General features: G+C 40.7%; 2 protein-coding genes and 1 long non-coding RNA gene across 4 annotated transcripts; 2 read left to right on the forward strand and 1 right to left on the reverse strand.

Moving 5' to 3' along the window:
- Window positions 1-3,414: 3,414 nt before the first annotated feature.
- LOC100278396 (uncharacterized) lies at window positions 3,415-9,092 on the forward strand. 2 transcript variants are annotated; one of them, XM_008678819.4, is made up of 5 exons: window positions 3,415-3,855; window positions 6,110-6,190; window positions 6,476-6,589; window positions 7,372-7,521; window positions 8,666-9,092. In XM_008678819.4, the coding sequence occupies exons 1-5, from the start codon at window positions 3,484-3,486 to the stop codon at window positions 8,888-8,890; spliced, it is 942 nt and encodes a 313-aa protein (XP_008677041.1). In that variant the 5' UTR covers window positions 3,415-3,483; the 3' UTR covers window positions 8,891-9,092.
- A 5,868-nt stretch (window positions 9,093-14,960) lies between these two features.
- LOC103652980 (protein ALP1-like) lies at window positions 14,961-15,959 on the reverse strand. Its single transcript, XM_020552488.1, has 2 exons — window positions 15,619-15,959; window positions 14,961-15,536 (listed from the first exon to the last, which is right to left on the reverse strand). Exons 1-2 carry the CDS (start codon window positions 15,788-15,790, stop codon window positions 15,091-15,093), a joined length of 618 nt encoding a protein of 205 aa, XP_020408077.1. The 5' UTR covers window positions 15,791-15,959; the 3' UTR covers window positions 14,961-15,090.
- Window positions 15,960-23,562: 7,603 nt separating this feature from the next.
- Window positions 23,563-24,295, forward strand: LOC100277275 (uncharacterized). Its single transcript, XR_565177.3, has 2 exons — window positions 23,563-23,872; window positions 23,949-24,295. It is a non-coding gene; the product is annotated as an uncharacterized lncRNA (long non-coding RNA).
- Window positions 24,296-25,560: the final 1,265 nt, after the last annotated feature.

Here is a 25,560-nt window from a genome sequence, read left to right on the forward strand (position 1 = left end):
TTTCGTTTAGATTGTTAAACTAATGACTCAATTACTTATCTAATATTTACTTCGTTCTAAAATAGTATTTGTTTTAACTCTTGATTTTTATGTCTATATTCAACTAGATGATGAGGAATCAACTAGAGAAGCAAAATAAATTCTATTTTGATACAGAGAGAGTATTATTTACTATACACATGATGGTTGCATCGACGGAGAGAAGATTTTTAAACTTGAAATATTTTTTGAACTATTTAAGGTCAACAATGACTTAAGATAGGTTAAATGGTTTGGTGATTATATGTATCTAAAAGAAGTTGTTGGATGAGATTGATCTTAATGGTATAAGCGATGATTTGTATCACAAAATGTTAGAAGATATTTTTAATGACATCGGATAACAAGTATGTGTTTTTGCTATATTTTATATTTGTCATCTTATAAACTTGAAAATAGTGCATTATAATTTGTATACGTTGAATATTATATATATTGTGTGTGGATGTGGCCTCCATTTCGGATTTCGCACCGGACCCCTAAAAAGTCAGGAACGGCCCTGATCTTTTGATGCCCCGCGCAGGCACAGTAGTACAGCATGGTGGCTAGGGTTCATGTCCGGCGGCCGGCGGCTGCAGCTGGAAAGCCTGGAACGCCAGTGTCGCAGCACAGTGAACGCAACTGTCGTGATCTGCACGTAGGGACCGTTCACCAGCCTCCCGATGCTGAACATGAGGGCGATGCTCCACGCCAGCGAGACGTTCCTGTAGATTTTGTAGAAGAAGAGTGCCGGTATCGCTGAGAAGGTGAAGCTCGCGGCTGTTAGTGTGTGGGCATCCAGGTGGTCGGAGATGCGGCCGGCGAGGATGCCACCAATAATGCCACGCACGTCGAACAGAGTTGACAGTACTCCGGCTGCTGAGTCCGACAAGTATCATCCACCGATAGCTAAAAATAGGAATATAGTGTTGATGATAGTGTAAATAGTTCTTCGATGTAGTAAAAAGGCAAGACCTTTATCTATGCACCTATGGCATGACATAGAATTAGTTCTGAATTAGTCACACAAAAATTATCTATCGTACCGTAAAGAAAACAACTATACAAATTGTGAACTTGTCATCTTATGAAATTTGTTTATGTGAACTTGTCATATAGTCAACTTGTGATAATTGTCGTATTTTCATATTGGTGTATTTACCAATTTTATTTTAAATTTCGACCGTTATTGGTGTATTTTTAGAGCCGAACTTTCGTTTTCGTTGTTTTCGAAATACCGATATCGTTTCCGTTTCCGGAGTTACCGTTTCCGATTTTGTTTCCGAGAAAAAATATGGGAACGAAAACGGTTTAAGCGTTTACCGACCGTTTTCACCCCTAGCCAGCGCCCAAGCACATCGGTGACGAACTTGTCGCTCTCGGGAAACAAAGAAAGCGCCGTGGCTAAAAATCACCGGACTGTCCGGTGAGTCAGAGCCGCCCGAGCCAACGGTCGCCAGCGCAATCAGCGGGCGACGCGTGGCCCGCTCCAACAGTCGGTTGGGCACACCGGACTGTCAGGTGTGCACCGGACTGTGTCCGGTGCGCCAAGCGATCCCGACGCCCAACGGTCGGCCGCGCCCGATATGGAAGGAGATCGTGCACCGGACTGCTACAGTTGCTGTCCGGTGGTGCACCGGACTGTCCGATGCACCACTCGACAGAAGGCAAGAACAATCTCCCATGTTGATCTCCAACGGCTCCTAGCTGTCTTGGGGCTATAAAAGAGACCCCTAGGCGCATGGAGCAGACCACCCAAGCATTCACGAAACAGCCTAAGACTCCCAGACTCCGCCTCCACGCATTTGATTCGTTGTGTTAGCGATTTGAGCTCCGTTCAAGTTGAGGACTCCATGTGTTGTGTTTCGAGCTCAAGTCTTGGCTAAGTGTGCGTGTGTGTGCGGATTCGAGTCTTGTGTGCGTTGCTTTTCCTCCCTTACTCTTGTGCTTCTTGTGATCAAAACTTTGTAAGGGCGAGAGGCTCCAACTTGTGGAGATTCCTCGCAAACGGGAAAAGACCTCAAAAGGAACAGACCGTGGTATTCAAGTCGATCATCAGATCACTTGAAAGGGGTTGAGTGCAACCCTCGTCCATTGGGACGCCACAACGTGGAAGTAGGCAAGTGTTACTTGGCCGAACCACGAGATAAAAATCGCGTGTCTCTTGTGTTGCTCTTCTGTGATTGTTTTAGTCGCAAGAGATCGCTTAATAACAACTTGATTAACTTGCACTAACTTTTATATAATCAAGTTTGTGGCTATTTAGTGTTTGATTTTACAGGATCACCTATTCACCCCCTCTAGGTACTCTCAGCTACGACCCAAGCACCGCAGGGCGCTCGTGCCGGGTTGGTTCAGGCACTATTAAATGGGTCGTGCCTAGGGCCGGCTCACCATACACGACCCAATTGGCCATCTATACCTCCGCACGATAACGATGGTCCTCGCCTCAGTTGCCACCACCTCGTTCGCCATTCTACTTTTTTTCTATCTCCCCTCATGCCTCCACCTTCGCGTCGCCCTATTCTCGATAGAGTGAGTAGGAGCAGGCGCCTCCTCCCCGTATTCGTTCGACACCGACTCGCGCAGTGGCTATTGCACGTCCACGACAACGTTTCACATCATGCACGCACCATCGTTTTCGCCGTCGTCGGACGTCCCATTCGTCTTCCCAGTCTTCGCCCTGTTCTTCCTCCCCAACTTGCTACCCCCGCCCACGGTCGCAGCCGCGAGCCGACCGATGCTCGTCGAAGCGAGTACAGGGCGAGTCGGTCATGCTCCTGGCCTTTCTCTGTGTGTGCCGTCGAGGAGGACATGGTGGCGCCTGCCACGCTTAGGTTATCTTGGCGATGATGAGTAAAGGTCTGAGATATTGGACAACCAAGGCCCGTAGCGTGGCAGCAGTCGACATATGCTACGGAGTTGGTGGTGGTGTTGTGTCGCTTCGGGGGTCCAGGGCTGGGAAGACACTCGCATTCTCTCGTCCTTCTCGGACTGACGTCTGGTGCGGGTGCCTCTCGGTTTGGAGCTGCTCCGGCTGGGCTTCTTTCTCCGCTTGCGTGCTTTCTCCCTATATATCTAGCGGTATACTACCTATGTCGCCTCCAGATGCTCAGGTCTTCGTCGTGTCCTTCTCCAGCAACGGACATGTATGCTCGTCTCTTCCTTTCCCCTCCTACTCTACGAAACCTTGGAAGTGGGGAAGGCGAGAGATGAGAGTCTCTGATTTGCTGCCTATGGTACCCGTGCGTTCATAAAAAATATTATATGAAGAGGGGAGACAATCAATAAAAAATCTTGAGATCTTTTTGGTGGATAATTTATATGTGTATTGTTGTGAGCCGTCGCAATATACTGGTAACCTATTAGTGTTGTAGTAGAGATAGAGATTTTTGGACGTCCATCCACTCAATCTCATCCCTCAAAATCCCCCACCAAATCTGAACCTCCAATTTTATTTTGGCCATGTCGTCGTCTTCGCCTTCCCTCCTCTCATCGCGGCTACTCTCCCCAGCCATCCTCTTCACAAAGAAGCCGGCTTCCCTGCGCTCCATTTCCTCTGCGACAGCGAGACACGGGGTTCGGGTGGTGGTAGCCGCGGCGTCAGCGGCCGCAGCGTCACCAGTGTCCGCGGCGCGGGTGCGACCGTCGGCGGCGGAGGTAGCGCGGACTGTCGTGGAGCTTGCCGCGTCCGGGACTCTCTCCATGGTGGGCCCAGACGGCTGGCCTCTCGGCGTCGGCGCGCACTTCGTCGCGGATTCTGCCGGTGCACCCGCGCTCTGCCTGTCTGCCGCTCGGGTCGCCGCGCCCGATGCGCCGGCCAGCTTCCACGTCGAGGTGAGGGGACGCTGACCGGCTCCTCATAAAGGTTGCGTTTTTAGGGGGATACAATCCTGTGCTAAGGCAGTGTCAAGCCCGGGAAAGATTCAGTTTTCCTTTTCATCTTCTGATCTGGCGTTCCGTATTGTGCTGACGATGTGAATTGCTCACGGATTCTAGAATTGGATGAAATAGCTTGCATTTCGGTATGCTAAAGGTTGCGTTTTTAGGGGGATACAATCCTGTGCTAAGGCAGTGTCAAGCCCGGGAAAGATTCAGTTTTCCTTTTCATCTTCTGATCTGGCGTTCCGTATTGTGCTGACGATGTGAATTGCTCACGGATTCTAGAATTGGATGAAATAGCTTGCATTTCGGTATGCAATCCACATCGATAGAAGCTTGCCTAACTATGTGATGTGGGATTGGGAATTCGATTTAAGTTCTTGACTGTTTTTGTAATTTTTTATGTTCTGGGAAATTACATAGTAAGGGTGTTAGGAAAAGCATGGAATTATTATTTACGAGTATAATACATTTCCGGTCCTTAAACTTGCCTACCTGTCGATCCACAAACTTTTAAAGTTTGTATCCTTAATCGTTGTTTGGGTCTAAGTTAGATCCAAATGGACCGTGGTTTCACCGTAGAGCCTAAGACTGACATATGTACCATATGTCAGTGTGACAAAGCGCCCCCTTCGCCTTCCTCCTGCCCGTGACTTCGAAGACACGCAGCCACCGCCGCACCGCGGTCGTGCACAAGCGGGCGTGCTGGCTGAGCTATAGGTGTACATTCGGGCCGCCTGGCCCGGCCCGGCTCAAGCCCGTATTGTTTGAATTTCGAGCCGGCCCGGCCTGACCCGTTTGAATTTCGGGTTGTGCCGGGCTGGCTTACAGGCCTAGCACACGACCCGTCACGTAATTGCTTAAACGTGTCGGGCTCATTTCGGGCGGCCCGAAATTATAAAAGCCCGAAATTCATTTTTTTGCCCGAAGTCCACATTAGGGCCTGAAATTCACATCAGGGCCCGGAATTCACATCAGAACCCTAAATTCAAAACAAATTTAATAAAACAAATAAAAGATAAGACAAATAAATTTTACCAAAAGAAAACTTAATATTTGTATTAAGTTACCAAAGCTATGCAATGACTACCTCGTTTACAAATCATTTTGTTAGAAGAAAAAAGAGTATAATCAGCTCTATACAAAGTTCGTAAGTTCGGTTCATTATCTTATGTTCATAACAAAAGTAAAATTACATCACATACTCTAATTCAAAGCTACAAAAAACATCTAACTAGCATTATCTTTAGCTTTGTGTTTTTATCAAGTACATGAAAGTGTGGAATGAAGTGTGATTTTAATAAATATATGGGTCTTTTCGTGCCTCTATATGAGCCATTTCGTGCCTCTATATGAGTCATTTCGTGCCTGCCTTAAACGGGCTGTGCTCGTGCCTGCCCATAGGCCGCGATCTCGGCCCAAACCCGACCCGGTATATCGGGTCGTGCCGGCCCGACACTAAAATATTTCAGGTCGTGCCGTGCCTGAGCTGTGCTTTTTTTTCCGTGCTTCAGACCGGCCCATCCGGCCCGCCCCAAATGTACACCTATAGGCTGAGCTGCCGATGTCGCCATGGACAAACACGGGGGCACTGCGCCGAGCCGCCGAGGCCTCGAGGGCGAGCGGTAAGGCCGTGCTGCCGCCGCGGGCTGCCGCCATGAGCAGGTGTGTGGGTGCGAGCCCCGCATCTGCCTGGAGGCGAGCGCGCAGGCTGCACTGCCACCACTGCAGGCAAGCACGGGTGCGGGTCGGGTCCCGCTGCCGCCGTCGTTGCTCCACGCGAGAGTGTGCAGGCAGGCGAGTCCCGGATCAGCTTCTACACTCGACCAGACTTAGCTTTGACATGGCCAAGGCTAGCTTCGGCCTGAGGAAGGCGAAGGGGAGCGCTTCGTAGAAGTTGACATATGGGGTCCATATGTCAGTCTTAGGCTCTATGGTGAAACCACAGTTCATTGGGATCAAACTGAGACCCGAACAACGATTAAGGATCGGGCTAACACACTTTAAAAGTTTGTGGACCGGGGTGACACAGGGAGACAAGTTTAAGGACCATAAATGTATTTTACTCATTATTTATTGTTTGACTTTGTGAAACATATTTGAATTCTCATGCTTATTGTTTTTGTATGAAATAAGTGTCTTCACTGGTAGCAGTGTGGTTCTTTTATTTATATGCTTACCATTCTTTTTCACCTTTTGATGTCTGCAGTTTCGACAGAGTGGGGCTAGGACACCACAGTGCACTATGCTTGGTGCCTTAACTAAGCCTAGTGATGAATCTGTGTTGAAGGTAAAAAAATTATTGACGTGTTGCATTTTGCTAAAGACATGAATTCTGTAGGGAATTAGCCAGTGGCTATAATGGCAGTGTGTCCACCCTGGGCATATTCTTGTATACAATAATGTAAATAATTACACTTTTCCACCATTTCATAATATTTTTTTCTCTGTCTCATTCTGAGGCTCTGAGCCACCATTGCTTTCCATGCTTGACTGTAGTTTTGTTTTTGTTTTTTTAACCAAAGCTCTCATGGTTGGACCAATGCTTTGTGTTGTGCCTTGTTAAATTGTGCAGAAGCTTTCTACTAGGTGGCAAAAGAAATTTGGGGAAGAGATTGATCAAGATCTTTTGTATTTAATATCTGTTGACCGGATCTTGCACATGGAAGATTTCAATGAGGCAGGACATGTAACTTTATTCAGTTTTGTAGTCTTTTTAGTTTGTTAGTTTCTTTTTCTATCAATAAGTAAGTGAAATTCAGAGCTCTTCTTCTAGTACTTCTCCTAGAGTAGATTGTTCATCATTTGACTATGAAATCACATGGTTTCCATTTTTTCCTGAACAAAAAAACTATTTTTTTTATTTCCAACTGTTATATGTACTCTCATTTCCCAACAGTCGTAGACATAGTGAGAAGGTAGAAATTGCACAGAGTTATCTGTGGAGTGTGGACTGAGTTCAATTGTTGCTGCCTGGTTAGCCACCAGAAGGCCCTAAGCCCACCTAGCACCCAATGGGCTTTTCGGCCCCAATTTGTCACCATTTATTGTTTACAACAATTTCTGAAAAATATTTTCAGTCAACATATAACTATCTGGTAATTATGTCTGGATTACTAATGGTAAGCCCATATTACTTTGGCACTACTATACTAAAACATTAAAATAGGGATTAGAATTAGAAGCATAGGTATGTTATATTTGTAGAACAAGCGGCAAAAATGGATGGTCATGATCTTCCTAATTTGCAAATCGAAGCTTTATAAGTAGTATGGATTACTCAAATGTTCTCTTTACCCTTGGTGATTATGCAAGTGAAAGTGTCTGGCGCTTATTATTTTCTCTCCAATGCGCTTCAATAAAATGGTTCCAAACTTTGCCGTCTATCCTTGTACACTTAGGATTGTTTGGCACTAATGATTCACTAAACTATGCAGTTCTGCTGCCAGCTGATTTATTCTGTCCATTCAGGATGGCATGTGGGTAGTTCCATCAGACTACACCAGTGCAGAACCTGATCCTCTACGCAATTTTGCTGAAAACATCGTGGAGGAATTTAACAACAAAAATGCTGAAGACGTCCGTAGGATATACAACATATATGTCGAATCAGATTTACAGGTACTGATCTCATTAATTTCCCTACTGCTTTATTTCTTGCAAGACACCTATTGTGAAAGTTCTCTGCTTCTAATCTTCATAGATGTCTTATATCTTATGGTAAAACAATGAAGGACGTTCTTGTTAGTCTTTGCATGTGTCTCAAACATTATTGTTTGAGTTAGCCTTTAGTCAGTTCTGTCTAAGGTGGAACTTCACCACTTCACCAGTTCTAATGCATATGCATAAGCTTATTTCATCTAGTGGCACTTAAGTAAGCTTCTTGAACCTTGAGTCCCTCTCTTTACAGTACGACTACTTATCTTAAATCTGATTACGAACTCTATTGCGTCTTGATCGATAAAACAAAATCGTTAGCTTATATCTTTGTCTTGTTCTTGAACCATTGCATTTTTCTTCTCCTTTCTCTTTCCATGTTGAGCATTTGTTCGTCTTTGGGGTCATCACCATCCTCCTCATAGTTCTCCATCTTGCTCAACCTTTGGATATTGGACTTAAACATATCTTATTCGCAACACTCAGAGTAGATATTAGTACATTACTTGTCTCAGTTATCAAGACCATATATGGAGCTTTTAGCCGGGCAGAGGAGCGCGCACAAGAGGAGGTTGCGAGCAAGCGGCCAGTGCGCGATGGGGTGGACGCGGGTTTAGTGGCATGGGGAAAGATCTAGGCAGAGGCCGAGAGGGGAACGTAGCGTTTAATACCATGTAGAATTAGGGAACACCTCACACCCAATTAGGGAGGTGGTTTACATATATATAGTCAAGTATAACATGGAGTATAATCAAATTACATCTCTTTTTGAGTAAAATATTCCAATAGTGGGTTGACAATAGACAATTTGGTGTAGTTTTCCCCCTTCCTTAGAATAGATGTCAAGGAATGGAAGTGTTTGTTTCATGTTCTGTAGAATCTTACGCTATTATGAACAACTCAAAATAATCCCTGATGCTCTCTTGTGAGAGTTTTATTTTTAGGGCAGGTTTTGGATAGAGACGATCAGGATCCAAATCCTTGACATTTGGTTAAATTCGTTCGAAGTTCCAAAAAAAAATGCCTAGAGCAGCCCTTCTTCCAAACAGAGCAGGTGTCTGTACTTCAGATTTGCTTCTCAGGAATTCATGTTGTCCTGTGGTGATAGGTGGCAGACGTGAAGATGATATGGGTTGACAGGCTAGGTTTCGATCTCCACGCTCATTCTGCGGAAGGCGTTTTGGCTGTTCGGGTCCCTTTTCCTAGGGAGGTCTCCGACGAGAAGGGGGTGAAATCGTCGTTCAACATGATGTCTCATCATGCGTGGGAGGTGGAGAAGAGCTACGCGAGCCCAGAGTTTGAGAAGGTGCAGTTCTTGAAGAAGGTCAGATAGCATTGCGAATTCTGTTTCCGTGGTGGACGATCTTTCGTTATTGAGAGGAGTGATAGTTTGAAGTTTTGTTTCCTTTATCATGAACTGTTTGTCTTGTATATTGGTCATATTTTTTTGTGCCTAATACATTGGATGCAATTGGCATCTTGAATTATCTGCTAGTAATTTATTTGAGAAGGGCAATGAGTTTTGACCGTAAGAATAACTCTGGGCCATGAGATGACAAGTAAATTAGATGTCGCATGAAAACAATGCTCTCTATCTCTGGTAAGGTTATTACTATCTGTTCACGTCACATGTTCTGAATGTAAAGTTTGGTTTTAGCATGCAAAATGCCCGGAGAATTCGCGTCATGGCAGCTAAAGCATTCAATTGGTGTTCTTTTTTTCTCGAATACGCAAGAGAATTGCGTATTTTTATATTAATAGAAGAAGCAAAAACATAAAAGTTATAGCCAAGAGGCCACACAAGAATTACAGGGGATAACAGGAGGAGAGAAACAAAGACAAACATAACAGCCCCAAACACACAATCATATCAGAAGCACAATATCACTTAGGTAGCAACATCTGGCAGCGACAGACCATTGGCACCAGCCAGCTTCCAAAGCATAATATCATGCCCAACCATGGCTAAGGCAGCAGAAAGATTTGGACTCATCCCATTGAAAACACAATCATTCTGATGCTTCCAAAGACACCACGCCTCCAAGATCACTAAGGAATTAATTGGTGTTCTCATGTAGTATTAGAAAATCCTATGGTTATCCATAGAGTGCAAAACTTCTATGTAACTGCTTAGCCATGATTTTTTTAGTGTGACAGTTATCATTGCAGCATACGATATCAATTCAATACATGGTATCGCCAATTGTTCAGTTAGCAAGATAAGCAATTGCTACAGAGAAAAAAAAGAAGAGAGAGAGAAGGGGTGGGGTATTCCCAGTATGGGCATGTGGCTGTGCCCGCATGTGCTCTCTCCGTTCCTTTTTATTTATCGTATTTTTGTTCAAAAATGAACTAGCAGGTGATAAATACACTAAGCTTTAGTTACCTCATATTTTAGCATCACTAAGCTTCTCTAACTAAAAAGACCTAGCTCCTGTTTTTAAGTCATCGACTAGTCGTCCAGTTAGTCCTGGGAGCTCGACTTGGGGGGCTCGACTTTTCTGGTAAGTTGGGCAACTTGTCAACGACTGAAATATCTCAGTCGACTAGTCGTCGACTTGGTCTAGTAAGTCGCCCGACTTGCCAGAAAAGTCGAGCCGGCCCCCAAGTCTTGTCAACGACTGAGATATCTCAGTCGACTAGTCGTCGACTTGGTCTAGTAAGTCGGCCAACTTGTCTCAGTTCGGCCCAAGCAGCCCAAAGGCCCATTACACAACATAAACCCTACCTCCAACAGCCGCCTCCAGCCCCTCCTCTGGCCACCGCCCATCTCTGGCCGCCACCCCTCCTCTACAAGCTCTAGTGAGTCCTACGCCGCCCCTCTGCATGTCCTCACAAGTCAGCACCACTGATTCATTATTTAACACATAGATTCATACCAAAAAAAGGAACAGATTGGAGCACCAAAGGTTAAACAATTTGGTTTATATCCAATACAATAGAAAGATGGCAGCTAGGTTCCAAAGATTGTGTGAGGAGGGAAATATTGGTAACCCTTTAATTTTAGAGGATTTCCAATAGGACAATGAGTGGGTGGACAATCAAAATGAAACAGTTAGAGAAGGGGATGATCTTGCATGGGCTCATGTGGATGATGCAATCGGTGCTTCTAGTTCACTTCAAGGTCGCAACTTCCCAAGAAGAGCCCGATATGAGTCTGTTTATTCAAGGCGTTGTCAAGCTGCTGCTACACAGGAGAGAGTTATGGAATAGGAAGAGCAAGACAACGAGGGCAATGAACAAGATGATGAAGAGTACATGCCGAATAATGATGAAGAAGTGGATGACTTTGGTGAATCCCCACATAGCAGTCCAACTCAAGCTGGTGGTGAAGAAAATGCAATGGATGATCTTGATTTAGGAGATATTTAGGGTATCTAGTATCTATCTAGCTGCAGCAGCAGCTTAGCTATCTAATGGAGCTTATTTCCTTTCAAGTTTGAACTATATTTTGTTGCTATTTGATTTCCAATTTGAACTATATGTCTATATATGGTTGTTATGACTTATGAGTTTATGACTTATCATTTATGTGGCTGATTTGGTTCGGTTTGAGGCTTCAAATGAGGTAAGCATTGCTGTTTATTTCAGTTTCGTTCAATTTTAGGCTTCAAATGAGGTAAAAATGCATTTTCTTCATATATAAATGATATATTGTCTATATGAAGCCATTATATAGGCAAAATAGCCACTATATTGGCAAGTCGACGACTAGTCGACTGATTTATCGACTAGTCACCAAGTCGGTACCTTGTCGACTCGACTTATCGACTCGAAAACATTGACCATAGCCACGCCTTAGCATTTCCCTACAGCAAAAGAATGAAGGTGTTCCATTGCAGCAAAAGAACCAAGGTGTTCCACAAGCAGGAAAAGAACAAGAAGGCTTTCCAAAAGGACCGCACGCTTCGGTGTTCCACCGCTGCAGTAAAAAAAGAATGAAACAAGTTGCGGCATTTTTGCAATTTTACTATCCCTGTTAGCGTCTCAGTCTGGATGAAAACATTAAAGAACAAATGAATTAACGTGGTTAATCAATCGATGATTACATGCTTCGTGGGGATGATGGCAATGCTCCAGCATGCACCATATTGCCATGCCATGTCTACAAACTTTCCTCGTCGAAATGCCATGACATGATGGAATGAATCATCCAAGATCTCAGAAATATTAGCAAACCAGAGAAACCACATCAACTATTATAATGAAAACACAATGTTGCAACTGCACAAAGGGAAATACATAATAAGAACAATGCAAAGTGTAATGTCCATGAAAAACGCTACAAAGATAATGTTAAAAAAAAGTAACACCAGCATAAATAAGATGTGGTAGTATGAAATCCATGATGGCAAGCTAAAGTTCAAGATACATCCCCTCAGGCTGCAATCAATTTGCAGGAGCTCCATTTAGAACGCTCGCAAGGCCACCCGCTGAATCCTTCCTTCGCCCAAAGGGATTCTTTGAAAATGTGCAGGATGTTAAGGAGTGCCAAAATTTGATGTATATCAATAACTTTCCAGTGCAGTTAAGTATCTAATTGTTACTTGACAATCACCAATGGGCAGTAACACGCTACACGCGTCAAATGGATATCCTTCATCATTCAACATGAGATGGTGTCAATGTTTTGGATCAAGCAGAAGCTGAAAGAAGACCTACCAAAACTTGCTCATAGTTTCTACTACACAACATGTTGTGTGATCTATACAACTCATAAATGAAAGCACACAGTTTCCTACTTCCTCATCAATTGCTTTCACTCAAAAGTCTGTTTCCTTCCCTTCCATCAATTGCATGTTTACCTTCTTCCTCCGGCAATTGCCTGTGCACAATGTTTCTGTCCCTTCATCAATTGCCTATTTCTCTTCCCATCAATTGCATGTGCAAAAAATAAGTTTTTGCGGACTGTGAAATCAATTCTGTTTCAGCTGAAATAAAAAAAAATTGCAGTAGTTTTGAGTTATTAGAAAGTTTGTCAAAATTTTCTAAAAAATCAGTTTCACTAATATAAGAAACTAGTATACCGACATATGGACACAATTCTATTGATCTACACAGAAAAGTTGATTCCACATTAAAAGTTAAAGAAAATGAAATAATCAGTTGATGTAAAAGAACTTTGGACAGAAGACAAATTTAAGTCTGGTCATGAAACTTCCCAGCTCTCACCATCTAAACAAAGAACTAGTCAAGCTAGAAACCACCTCAGTAGATCCAGTGCTTATATCTCATCCACATCAATAAGGTTTTGGCTTACATATCAGCATCACTAAGCTTCTGTAATCAAAAGGACCACAACATGCCTTGGCATTACACTGCAGGAAAAGAATGAAGGGGCTCCAGCGTAGAAAAAGAACCAAGGAGTTCCACTACAGTAAAGGGACGACAAGGCTTCCAAAATGTACCGCAGCAACGCTTTAGGGTGTGTTTGGTTGTGAGTCAAGACGGGATGGGACAGGACGATCCCACACATTAGGCTGTTTGGTTGGGAGTCAAGGATCAGACGGGACCATCCCTAGAAAAATACTATCACTAGAATCCTGTCCCATTTTATCCCTCTAAGGATGCGTTTGGTTATGGGACAAATGAGGATGGAATAGAATGGCCCCTGGGTTGAGGGATGGAATGATTCATCATATTGTTTGGTCGGAAGGATGAGATGATCCTTGTTTTTTGTTTGGTTAGAGGTATAACTGGGGATGGATTGGTCATGTTCTTTGTTTGGTTCGAGAACAGAGCACAAAAAAAATGTTTGCAGCCATTACACCATCTCATGATATGTTACAACTAATATTAAGTCCATAAAACACACATATTATTAATTCCACACAATACATAATAATATGTCCTAGCATTACACATAATATCAAGTTTAAGGCTTCCACAAAATCTGTATGTTCAAGCAAAATCCGCTGACATACTTAGACCACATTTCATTGTTTGATGTGGTTCAAGCAAAAGAACTGTCCAAGCCTATCTACTAACTGCCCTCACACTCCTGGGTACACATAAATCACAATTCATTGTTCGATGTGGATCAAGCAAAAGAACCCTCAGCCTACCTACCAACTGCCCTCACACTCCTGGGAATTTTTCACTGACGAAATTGCGAGCCCAAATTAACTTGTGGTCGAATGGCAATTTGTTGAAGGCTCTAGCAATATGAGGGTGCGCCACCAGATAATTGAAATAAAGAGATATGTGGGTCTACTCAAAACCTGCAAAGTTTAGCAAATTGTCAAAAAATATGTTACAATCGTTTTCAGGTTTTAGGTTACAATAGTTTTATTGGACAAACAGATCAATAGAAAACAGGTTACAACATCTGAAGTTTAGAACAAAGCACACACACCTGGAAGGTTTATCAAACTGTCAAAAAGATCATCTGGCACATCAGTGTCCCCTGTGGCAACCTTCTCAATAGCACTGGATAAGGTATCCCCGACACTTTTGAATGCAGCAATCAACCCCTCCTCTTCACTATCACGTTTTTTTGCCTTCTTCCTGATCTTGCTTGTAGAAGATGTTGTGCCATTATCATCACAAGTGGACATCCTTTTAGTGAAAGCATGTGCCATCACCTCTTCATTATCAACATCATCATCTTCGCCTAAAGCTGCATTAGAATCCTTTGCAAACTTACCTGTGGCCATGGTGTTTCCAAATATTGTTTGCATCTCAGCAAAGTGTTCAAGAGGCTTATTTAAACAATCAGCATCATTCTTGTGATCCTACATTTGGACAAACAGATCAATAGAAATCTGCATATATTGCAATTTGAACACATATTGTAGAAAACTAAATATTGTTTGCATCTCAGCAAAGTGTTCAAGAGGCTTATTACCAACTACTACAAGCATCAGATTATAGAAACTAAATAGCAGATTATACACATATTGCAGATTGAACACATATTGTAAGTAGAAGAATTAATACCTTAACATAGCCATTGTAGTGCTCTTCATCCATAGTAATAGTAAAACTATCTTCATCCCAGCCTGTACCACTCACTTTTCTTATCCTATTTATCTTGGCAAACCTTCTGGACCAAGTTTTCAGATGATTTTTAATCTGCTCGCCATTGAGGGCGATTTGGAACTTTTCATTGATAGCTTTTGCACAACTATTGTAGTGAACTTTCTTGAAACCAGACGATGTCCTTTCGCCACTTGACACCACATTGGACAGGTAGGACAACATGAAAGAGGACATTGCTGATGTCCAGGTAGCATGCCCATTAGTGAAGCCTTGTCCTTCAGCTTCCATTTCTTCCCTACAAGTATCAAGATTAAAAATTAGCAACATTAAAAATCAGCAAACAATACTTCCTTACAATGACATAGCAACATTAAAAATTAGCAAACAATACTTCCTTACAATGACATAGCAACATTAAAATCAGCAATCAATATGCCCTTACAATAACATAGCATCCTTACAAATAGTTCTTACAGATAAAAGACAGTAGCCAATACATCCTTGCAATAACATAGCATCCTTACAAATAGTTCTTACAAATATTACAAGATACTAGTTTTCATTGTAGTTCTGATGGTCTGTCCACATCTGGTCTGCAATTCCTTGCCTCAAAGCAACCATAGCAGCATGCTCACTTGCTTGGCCAACTAAAGATATAGCATGGCTATGGCTAGGCCAATTAGAATCTTGTATAATAAAATCACCACTCTCATCTTGTATGACCCAATTATGAATGATACAACAAGCAACAACAATATCGACTTGTGTTGGAAAAGGGAAGAAAGGAGATGCATCATCTAAAATCTTGAATCTTCTCTTCAATGACCCGAATGCACGCTCAACTGTGACACGAAGAGATGAGTGTCTTAGATTAAACAACTCTTTCTCATTTTGTACGGGATTATTGCCCCATTCGTTTAAATGGTATCTCACACCACGGAAAGGAGGCAAGAATCCTGGTTTTGCTCCATATCCCGCATTAACAAGGTAGAATTTACCTATAATATAATAATAATATATATATTATGGTCATAATTCCATAAACATTGTCATTTATAAGCACATAAGTGAAACTATTACCTTGTGGAACGCGAAGGCCATTCACACGTTCTAAAGCATCTCGTAATACATTAGCATCATGAGTTGTTCCCTCCCAACCAGCCAACACATAAGTGAAGCGTAGATCAAAATCTACAGCCGCCATTACATTTTGAGTCGCATAGGACTTCCTACCACGAAAGGCATGCTCCATATCTCTAGGAACAGTGGCTCTTACATGTGTACCATCAATAGCTCCAATACAGTCCTAGTTTAAGGGCCATACAAGCATGAAACATTAGGGGCCGTATGTGCAACATGAATATAGACCTAAAAACAAAATAGTGATGAGTTTCACACCTTAAAGTACGGATCCCATCTGTAGTTCCCTGATATTTTGGTTGGAGTGTCCAATGAAGGTGGCCTAATTAGTTCCCCTCGTAGCTCACCAATTGCACGAAGAACTTTATTGAAACAACGACTAACTGTTTCCCTAGATCTACCAAAATTCGTGTCAATCAACCTATTCTAAGGTTATGCCCAATTGTATTTAGAAACATGGCCACTTGTTGTTCAACACACATATGGATAGTGTCCTGAAGTAAACCACGCTCTCTAAAATGTTTAGTTAGGTGAAAGAAACAACCCCTTTTCATTCTAATCATGTTTATACATGTTGTGTCATCCCTCCAAATCTTTGTGTTGAGATATTCAATTCTAATTCTATCCCTTTCATGCATTGGTGCATAGGTAATCCCTGTCCTCCTTGCATTTCGTTTTCTTTTTCTAGAATGAATAATCATAGCCATCATTGACAGTAACTTATGTGCAGCAGCAACACAAACTATAACCTTGGTCTTCTTATCCATCTACATGTAAGCATCAAATCCAAAAAAACAACAATCATGTAGAATTGATATATAGGTGTACAATCAAGTGTTCATGCAAACTGTCCATAATAACAAAATATAAAATAGTTCTATGCCTTTCGTGGTAGAAAGCTATTTTGGCTCAATATAAAATAGCTCCAATATCAGTTAATAGCTCCAATACAGTCAATATAAAATAGCTCCAATATCAGTTAATAGCTCCAATATCAGTTGATATTTTATAAGAACAGTTCTATGCCTTTCGTGGTTAACACATCAGATTTTCGAAAATCTGAATACAGTCAAAATAGCTCCAATATCAGTTAATATAAAATAGCTCCAATATCAGTTAATAGCTCCAATATGCAGTCAATTTTCAGGCATAAAAGACTATATTAATTGTGTATTTAACCCAATTAATATCTGTCTCTTCAGTTGTCTTTAAAGCTAATATATTTAGGATTCAGAGACAGTGTTGTATGGTTTGAGTATTTTAGTTGTCTACTCTTTTATGGTTCAATCGGTGCTACCAGCCTTCACCTATCTGAATTAATATATTTAGTATTTAAGTTGATTGCAGGCAATAGTAATCTGGTTAACACATCAGTTAATATTAGCTAGCTTTCTATTTTTTCTGGAAACTATTGATGCTTGAACAGTTCCAATACAGTCAAAATAGCTCCAATATCAGTTAACACACAATATAAAATAGCTCCAATACCCTACCAATACCCTGACAAGATTTATGTTGTTGCCCATTGCCCTGCAGCCTACCCTTTCATCCAAGCCTTCTTCATAATGACGAGGATGCGCCGGTTCAGAAGCAGCAGTGGTATAAATTATAATGTCGAAACCATTATTTAGTTCACAGAACTTTACATAGATACATGTTGAGCGAGACAGGTACTGAAATTAGAAACAACAGTACAAGGCTACAAGCCAAAATAGGTATTTGACAAGAAAAAATGGTGTACTTGTATTTAAGAAGAACACTCTGCTGTAGAATCTGAATATTAGTCTTTGGTTTTCTCAAGGCATAGAACTTTTGGATGACAAACTCGAAAATCTGCATTGACTGTATTGGAGCTATTAACTGATATTGGAGCTATTTTATATTAACTGATATTGGAGCTATTTTGACTGTATTCAGATTTTCGAAAATCTGATGTGTTAACCACGAAAGGCATAGAACTGTTCTTATAAAATATCAACTGATATTGGAGCTATTAACTGATATTGGAGCTATTTTATATTGACTGTATTGGAGATATTAACTGATATTGGAGCTATTTTATATTGAGCCAAAATAGCTTTCTACCACGAAAGGCATAGAACTATTTTATATTTTGTTATTATGGACAGTTTGCATGAACACTTGATTGTACACCTATATATCAATTCTACATGATTGTTGTTTTTTTGGATTTGATGCTTACATGTAGATGGATAAGAAGACCAAGGTTATAGTTTGTGTTGCTGCTGCACATAAGTTACTGTCAATGATGGCTATGATTATTCATTCTAGAAAAAGAAAACGAAATGCAAGGAGGACAGGGATTACCTATGCACCAATGCATGAAAGGGATAGAATTAGAATTGAATATCTCAACACAAAGATTTGGAGGGATGACACAACATGTATAAACATGATTAGAATGAAAAGGGGTTGTTTCTTTCACCTAACTAAACATTTTAGAGAGCGTGGTTTACTTCAGGACACTATCCATATGTGTGTTGAACAACAAGTGGCCATGTTTCTAAATACAATTGGGCATAACCTTAAAAATAGGTTGATTGGCACGAATTTTGGTAGAACTGGGGAAACAGTTAGTCGTTGTTTCAATAAAGTTCTTCGTGCAATTGGTGAGCTATGAGGGGAACTAATTAGGCCACCTTCATTGGACACTCCAACCAAAATATCAGGGAACTACAGATGGGATCCGTACTTTAAGGTGTGAAACTCATCACTATTTTGTTTTTAGGTCTATATTCATGTTGCACATACGGCCCCTAATGTTTCATGCTTGTATGGCCCTTAAACTAGGACTGTATTGGAGCTATTGATGGTACACATGTAAGAGCCACTGTTCCTAGAGATATGGAGCATGCCTTTCGTGGTAGGAAGTCCTATGCGACTCAAAATGTAATGGCGGCTGTAGATTTTGATCTACGCTTCACTTATGTGTTGGCTGGTTGGGAGGGAATAGCTCATGATGCTAATGTATTACGAGATGCTTTAGAACGTGTGAATGGCCTTCACGTTCCACAAGGTAATAGTTTCACTTATGTGCTTATAAATGACAATGTTTATGGAATTATGACCATAATATATATATTATTATTATATTATAGGTAAATTCTACCTTGTTGATGCGGGATATGGAGCAAAACCAGGATTCTTGCCTCCTTTCCATGGTGTGAGATACCATTTAAATGAATGGGGCAATAATCCCGTACAAAATGAGAAAGAGTTGTTTAATCTAAGACACTCATCTCTTCGTGTCACAGTTGAGCGTGCATTCGGGTCATTGAAGAGAAGATTCAAGATTTTAGATGATGCATCTCCTTTCTTCCCTTTTCCAACACAAGTCGATATTGTTGTTGCTTGTTGTATCATTCATAATTGGGTCATACAAGATGGGAGTGATGATTTTATTATACAAGATTCTAATTGGCCTAGTCATAGCCATGCTACATCTTTAGTTGGCCAAGCAAGTGAGCATGCTGTTATGGTTGCTTTGAGGCAAGGAATTGCAGACTAGATGTGGACAGACCATCAGAACTACAATGAAAACTAGTATCTTGTAATATTTGTAAGAACTATTTGTAAGGATGCTATGTTATTGCAAGGATGTATTGGCTACTGTCTTTTATCTGTAAGAACTATTTGTAAGGATGCTATGTTATTGTAAGGGCATATTGATTGCTGATTTTAATGTTGCTATGTCATTGTAAGGAAGTATTGTTTGCTAATTTTTAATGTTGCTATGTCATTGTAAGGAAGTATTGTTTGCTGATTTTTAATGTTGCTAATTTTTAATCTTGATACTTGTAGGGAAGAAATGGAAGCTGAAGGACAAGGCTTCACTAATGGGCATGCTACCTGGACATCAGCAATGTCCTCTTTCATGTTGTCCTACCTGTCCAATGTGGTGTCAAGTGGCGAAAGGACATCGTCTGGTTTCAAGAAAGTTCACTACAATAGTTGTGCAAAAGCTATCAATGAAAAGTTCCAAATCGCCCTCAATGGCGAGCAGATTAAAAATCATCTGAAAACTTGGTCCAGAAGGTTTGCCAAGATAAATAGGATAAGAAAAGTGAGTGGTACAGGCTGGGATGAAGATAGTTTTACTATTACTATGGATGAAGAGCACTATAATGGCTATGTTAAGGTATTAATTCTTCTACTTACAATATGTGTTCAATCTGCAATATGTGTATAATCTGCTATTTAGTTTCTATAATCTGATGCTTGTAGTAGTTGGTAATAAGCCTCTTGAACACTTTGCTGAGATGCAAACAATATTTAGTTTTCTACAATATGTGTTCAAATTGCAATATATGCAGATTTCTATTGATCTGTTTGTCCAAATGTAGGATCACAAGAATGATGCTGATTGTTTAAATAAGCCTCTTGAACACTTTGCTGAGATGCAAACAATATTTGGAAACACCATGGCCACAGGTAAGTTTGCAAAGGATTCTAATGCAGCTTTAGGCGAAGATGATGATGTTGATAATGAAGAGGTGATGGCACATGCTTTCACTAAAAGGATGTCCACTTGTGATGATAATGGCACAACATCTTCTACAAGCAAGATCAGGAAGAAGGCAAAAAAACGTGATAGTGAAGAGGAGGGGTTGATTGCTGCATTCAAAAGTGTCGGGGATACCTTATCCAGTGCTATTGAGAAGGTTGCCACAGGGGACACTGATGTGCCAGATGATCTTTTTGACAGTTTGATAAACCTTCCAGGTGTGTGTGCTTTGTTCTAAACTTCAGATGTTGTAACCTGTTTTCTATTGATCTGTTTGTCCAATAAAACTATTGTAACCTAAAACCTGAAAACGATTGTAACATATTTTTTTGACAATTTGCTAAACTTTGCAGGTTTTGAGCAGACCCACATATCTCTTTATTTCAATTATCTAGTGGTGCACCCTCACATTGCTAGAGCCTTCAACAAATTGCCATTCGACCACAAGTTAATTTGGGCTCGCAATTTCGTCAGTGAAAAGTTCCCAGGAGTGTGAGGGCAGTTGGTAGGTAGGCTGAGGGTTCTTTTGCTTGATCCACATCGAACAATGAATTGTGATTTATGTGTACCCAGGAGTGTGAGGGCAGTTAGTAGATAGGCTTGGACAGTTCTTTTGCTTGAACCACATCAAACAATGAAATGTGGTCTAAGTATGTCAGCGGATTTTGCTTGAACATGCAGATTTTGTGGAAGCCTTAAACTTGATATTATGTGTAATGCTAGTGCATATTATTATGTATTGTGTGGAATTAATAATATGTGTGTTTTGTGGACTTAATATTAGTTGTAACATATCATGAGATGGTGTAATGGCTGCAAACATTTTTTTTGTGCTCTGTTCTCGAACCAAACAAAGGACATGACCAATCCATCCCCAGTTATACCTCTAACCAAACAAAAAACAAGGATCATTTCATCCTTCCGACCAAACAATATGATGAATCATTCCATCCCTCAACCCAGGGGCCATTCTATTCCATCCTCATTTGTCCCATAACCAAACGCATCCTTAGTGTTCCACCACTGCATCAAAAAATGAAACATCTTGCGGCATTTTGCAATTTTACAATCATTGTTAGCCTCTTATCCTGGATGAAAAACATTAAAGAACAAATTAACCAAAACCAAACATGTGTGATCCATGTCTTCAATTTTATTTTTATTCACATGCTATTATTTTTAGTAACGCATAATACCTTTTTTTATTTAATGACAGGAAGAAGGATAATAGGGAGAAGAGCATAGCAAATACAACCATTAGCTACTATAGTCCGAAATCTCTTAAATGTAAGAACAATCTTATAAGTTTTAAATGGACAAGGTATCTGAAGGTTGATCTGAGTTTTACATTTCATAAAGAGACAGGAACTAATTTGTAGTGCTTTCAATTGTTATTACAGACAATTTACGTCTATATGCATTATGGATGTTTGTCCTACTTTGTGTAACTTAATATCATTATGTGTATATCTTAGGTGGATGTATGTGGTGTATTTTAATTATCTAATGTGTTATATCTAGTTTATTGTAATTGTTTGTTGTAGTACTATAATTACCTGATGGTAAGAAACTAAGTATACTGCGAGTAGTTATTACTATAAACTGGCAGTATTATACCATTATCACTACCATATTGGTATGTCACCCCACACTGCCTATTAGCCTCTACCAACATGAACATGGTCGAAGGCTGCTCACCACTATCGATTAGCCTCTCCTCTGCCAATATGGACAAAGGCTTTCAGGCTAACATCGGTTACAGATTTAGCATTCGTATCTTTAGCATCTACCAGCATGAACGAAGGATTCGGACGCAACTATGATTATTAGACTTGATGTACACTTATCTCTTTCTAGTGCAGTTAAGTATCTAATGGGTACTTGGCAATCACCAATAGGTCGTAACACGCTACACGCGTCAAAGGATTTCATTCATCATTCGACACAAGATGGCATCAGTCTAACATAAATCTCTTATCTCATCTGATTTATCTTCTTGCACCTAACTGAAGGTTATAAATATTTAGCTTGGATTAATTAATACTGGTAAAAAAAGATTAGTTAGTCAATTTGGACTGTACTCCTAGAAAAAAAATCCCACCTGATTCACTCAACCCTATATTGGTACTCTAGACCAACTTGGTCATAAACAACAATTTGACCTATATGTTCATGATAGGCTGCATAATCTATCTATTCCATCCTAACAGCAAACAAGATTTTGACCTACCACATGTAGTTTATCCTACCCATACCCATCTTCAAGCCATCTTCACTATATGTCCCTAACTCGGATGGTAACACCAAAAGACCAGAGAAGAAGAAATCAATCGGTGCAGCCTCGTCAAGGAAGGAACAAACTTACCCAAGACCTCGATGAGTTGTAGTCCGGTAGTCCCTCATCCGGATAGAAATTTTCCTTGCCCTAATCTTTCTTACACTGACATATCATTGCTCTAATCGTGTCTCATCGACCTATTAAGTGGCTAGACATAAAATATACCCATGTTTCCCTAATCACCTGCTAATTAGTATTAAAGACTTAAAAAACTTTAGATTTTTGACCCAATTGGAAAATAGAAGCTAAGCAACAAAACAAAGTTTTCCATATCTCTTTCCCACTCTGTCCTAATCTCGACGACAAGATTTTTTTAAGGTGGTAGAATTTGTAACACCCCCAAAATTATATTTTGGGATTTGGGAAAACCCTTCAAAAAGATTTAGATTAAAATGTCTTTTAATAAGGATTTTCTTACCTTTGAATATTTTCTGAAAGAAATAAATAGTAATAGTAAATTTTTGTTATTCAAAATTTGGATTTAAAACTTTGAAGCTGGAATTTTGAAACAAAAATAAAATAGAAAACATTTAGAAAGATCCTCAAATATTTTTTTTGGAAGGAACTGTTCTTTTATGGGATAAGTATCTAAGAAGCATTTATTTAAATAAACAATAAATAATTAAAGTAACATTTAAACTTTGCATCTCATGCTGTCTTTTTATTTGTGCGTTTAACTTTAAGTTTGAAATTTTAAACAAGTTTTGGATTTGAAATTTAAAATAGGAAAGAAAACACAAAAGAAAAAAACAGGAACCGGCCTATTCGGCCTATTCATCCAACCCACTCTCTCTTTCCTTCTGGCCGACCCACTCCTTCCCCTCTTTTGTTTTCCTTTCGCATGCTGGCTGACTCACCGGCGATCCCCACTGGCATAGGCATAGTCACTGGCGAGTGAGCCCCGCATTCTAGAAACCTCTTCCTTCCAAAAACACCGCGTAGCGCAACGAACTCTAGTCATAACTGAATTATGTTACGATTTAGCTGCCGATGTTCGCCTGGGCTTTCCCCTATAAAATTCAAGCCCCATAACTCCTCATCCATCTCATTGGTATCCTGTGAGCCACGTCGAAGAAGTTGTCCCCAAGAATCATGCAGAGAATGCCGTCATGTGAGTAGAGAGAGGAGAAGCCACCACCGTGGAACTTTGCCTGCGTAACCGTTCAGGGCATGAGGACTAGCCTGGGAGCTTCATGGCATCCCCATGTTAGTTCTCTTGGTCGTTCCAAGGAGGAGTCACGGCCGGTGAAGCTAGGATTGCTTGTCGGAGCAATTCACCGCCTCGGATTTGTGTGCTACCGTGGGCGGAGGTCTATGCTACATAATCACTGGTGAGATTTATCTCTATTGATTCGTTGCACTTTGCACGTCGTTTATCACCTAGATGTTCGGGTGATGTGGCACCAGGACGTTGGGCAAGGACTCGCCGGAGATCGCCGCCGCGCCTAGCTACCAAAGGAGGAAGGAGCATCATGCGCCGTTGATCTCCACGGAGATGGCTTAGATTATATATAATTTATATCGGTTCAGTGGTGTGTTCTGCTTCGTCGATCATGGATCCGACGCGTGGGGTGACGTACCGGTTCGTGAAGAAGGGGATCGAAATCCTGGCTGTCGATCTTGAATCGAACTACCGATAGATGCATGGACTTAAGTCGTCGTGCCTTTTGCATAAAACCCCTTTGAGTTTTAAGGAACTAAACCACCGTCCATTATATTATAAAGAGTCTTACGCGGGAGTCCTGATTTTTTCATATTATCCCTCTAACTCTTATTAAATGGAACCCACAGTTCATGTTTTTTTAAATATAAAATTAAATTCCAAGGAAATGATTTCTTTTATAAAAATAAACCTAGAAAATTAGATAATTCATAACTTTCTTGGTTTTAACTCTGTTTTTAGTGATTCTCGAACCTATGGCTTCGTGTCGTTGCGTAGAATATTACTATGTTGTTTGTTTCCATGTTTAGTGTAATATTATTTTATTTATTCTTTGTCTATTTGTATGTATTGTTGTGATAGAAAAGCGAGGTTACGAGAAACCTGAAGCCAAACTTGGAGAAGTACCTGTAGTTGCATCAAAAAGACAAGTGTGTCCTTGATCACATTCTTGACCTAATAATATTAATGTTCTTACCTTGCATGCACTGTTAGGTTAAATTGATGGAACCTAATAGGTTACCTAGTCTTGTTTACCCTATACCTTGCTTATAAATGAATTATTAATTTTGGGTAGTCTTGCTATTGCTCTACTTGGTTTTGGGATTAGTGATGCATATGAATCATGATCATGCATTTCTATTATTGTTGGCTTTATTATTATGCATGATAAGATCATATTTTGTTTAATTAGAACTTGGAGAATCATTCGGGAAAACAGTGCAACCACAAGAACTATTATAGCTCTGGTCTTGGCTAATTATTAGAGAAGCTAGTGTAAGGCATTATCCGAAAGGGGCAGGCGGGGAGGAGTTGCGTAACTATAGGGATTTTCTCAAGTTGATTTGTCTGTGATAGCTTTTCGGACGAGGGATTCTTATACCCCATGTGCCTGAAACCGTAGTCTCATTCTAGTGGAACTTTATAAAGGCCTCATAGTATCCCTATGCAATCACACCTCGGTCATGTGGTATTGTTCCTGATCAGCACATGCATGGTTGGGTGCAAAGTTCTCTGAACTTTTATACAACTTGTGGTTAAAGATGTGCCACCTCTGAAGAGTGTAAAATTGATATATCAGTCGTGCTCACGGTCAAAAGTGGGTCGGACCCTCACACGAGTAAATGGTGGAACTAAACTTAACTTGAAATACATTGCATTGTGTGATTTGCATTTTTGATCTATTACTTAATTGGGTTGGTATACGTTTATACTTAGTAATTGCTAATAAAAATTTTGACCAACAAAATTAAAAGCTATGCTCAGCCTCAGCCATATCCTTGGTAAGCCTTACACAACATTTTTCCCCACACTTGTATGGAACCTAGGTCAAGAGCAGGTACCGTCAAAGAAGGATTA

Source organism: Zea mays, chromosome 4, assembly GCF_902167145.1.
Source record: "Zea mays cultivar B73 chromosome 4, Zm-B73-REFERENCE-NAM-5.0, whole genome shotgun sequence".
Lineage (NCBI taxonomy): Eukaryota > Viridiplantae > Streptophyta > Magnoliopsida > Poales > Poaceae > Zea > Zea mays.

Excerpts from the sequence above, each read along its gene's own strand:
- LOC103652980 (XM_020552488.1), bottom strand. The coding sequence starts at position 15,790 with ATGGAGCATGCCTTTCGTGGTAGGAAGTCCTATGCGACTCAAAATGTA. Across the intron at positions 15,537-15,618 it reads TGGCCTTCGCGTTCCACAAG|GTAAATTCTACCTTGTTAAT; the intron begins GTAATAGTTTCA and ends ATTATATTATAG.
- LOC100278396 (XM_008678819.4), top strand. The coding sequence starts at position 3,484 with ATGTCGTCGTCTTCGCCTTCCCTCCTCTCATCGCGGCTACTCTCCCCA. Across the intron at positions 3,856-6,109 it reads CGGCCAGCTTCCACGTCGAG|TTTCGACAGAGTGGGGCTAG; the intron begins GTGAGGGGACGC and ends TGATGTCTGCAG. Across the intron at positions 6,590-7,371 it reads ATTTCAATGAGGCAGGACAT|GATGGCATGTGGGTAGTTCC; the intron begins GTAACTTTATTC and ends CTGTCCATTCAG.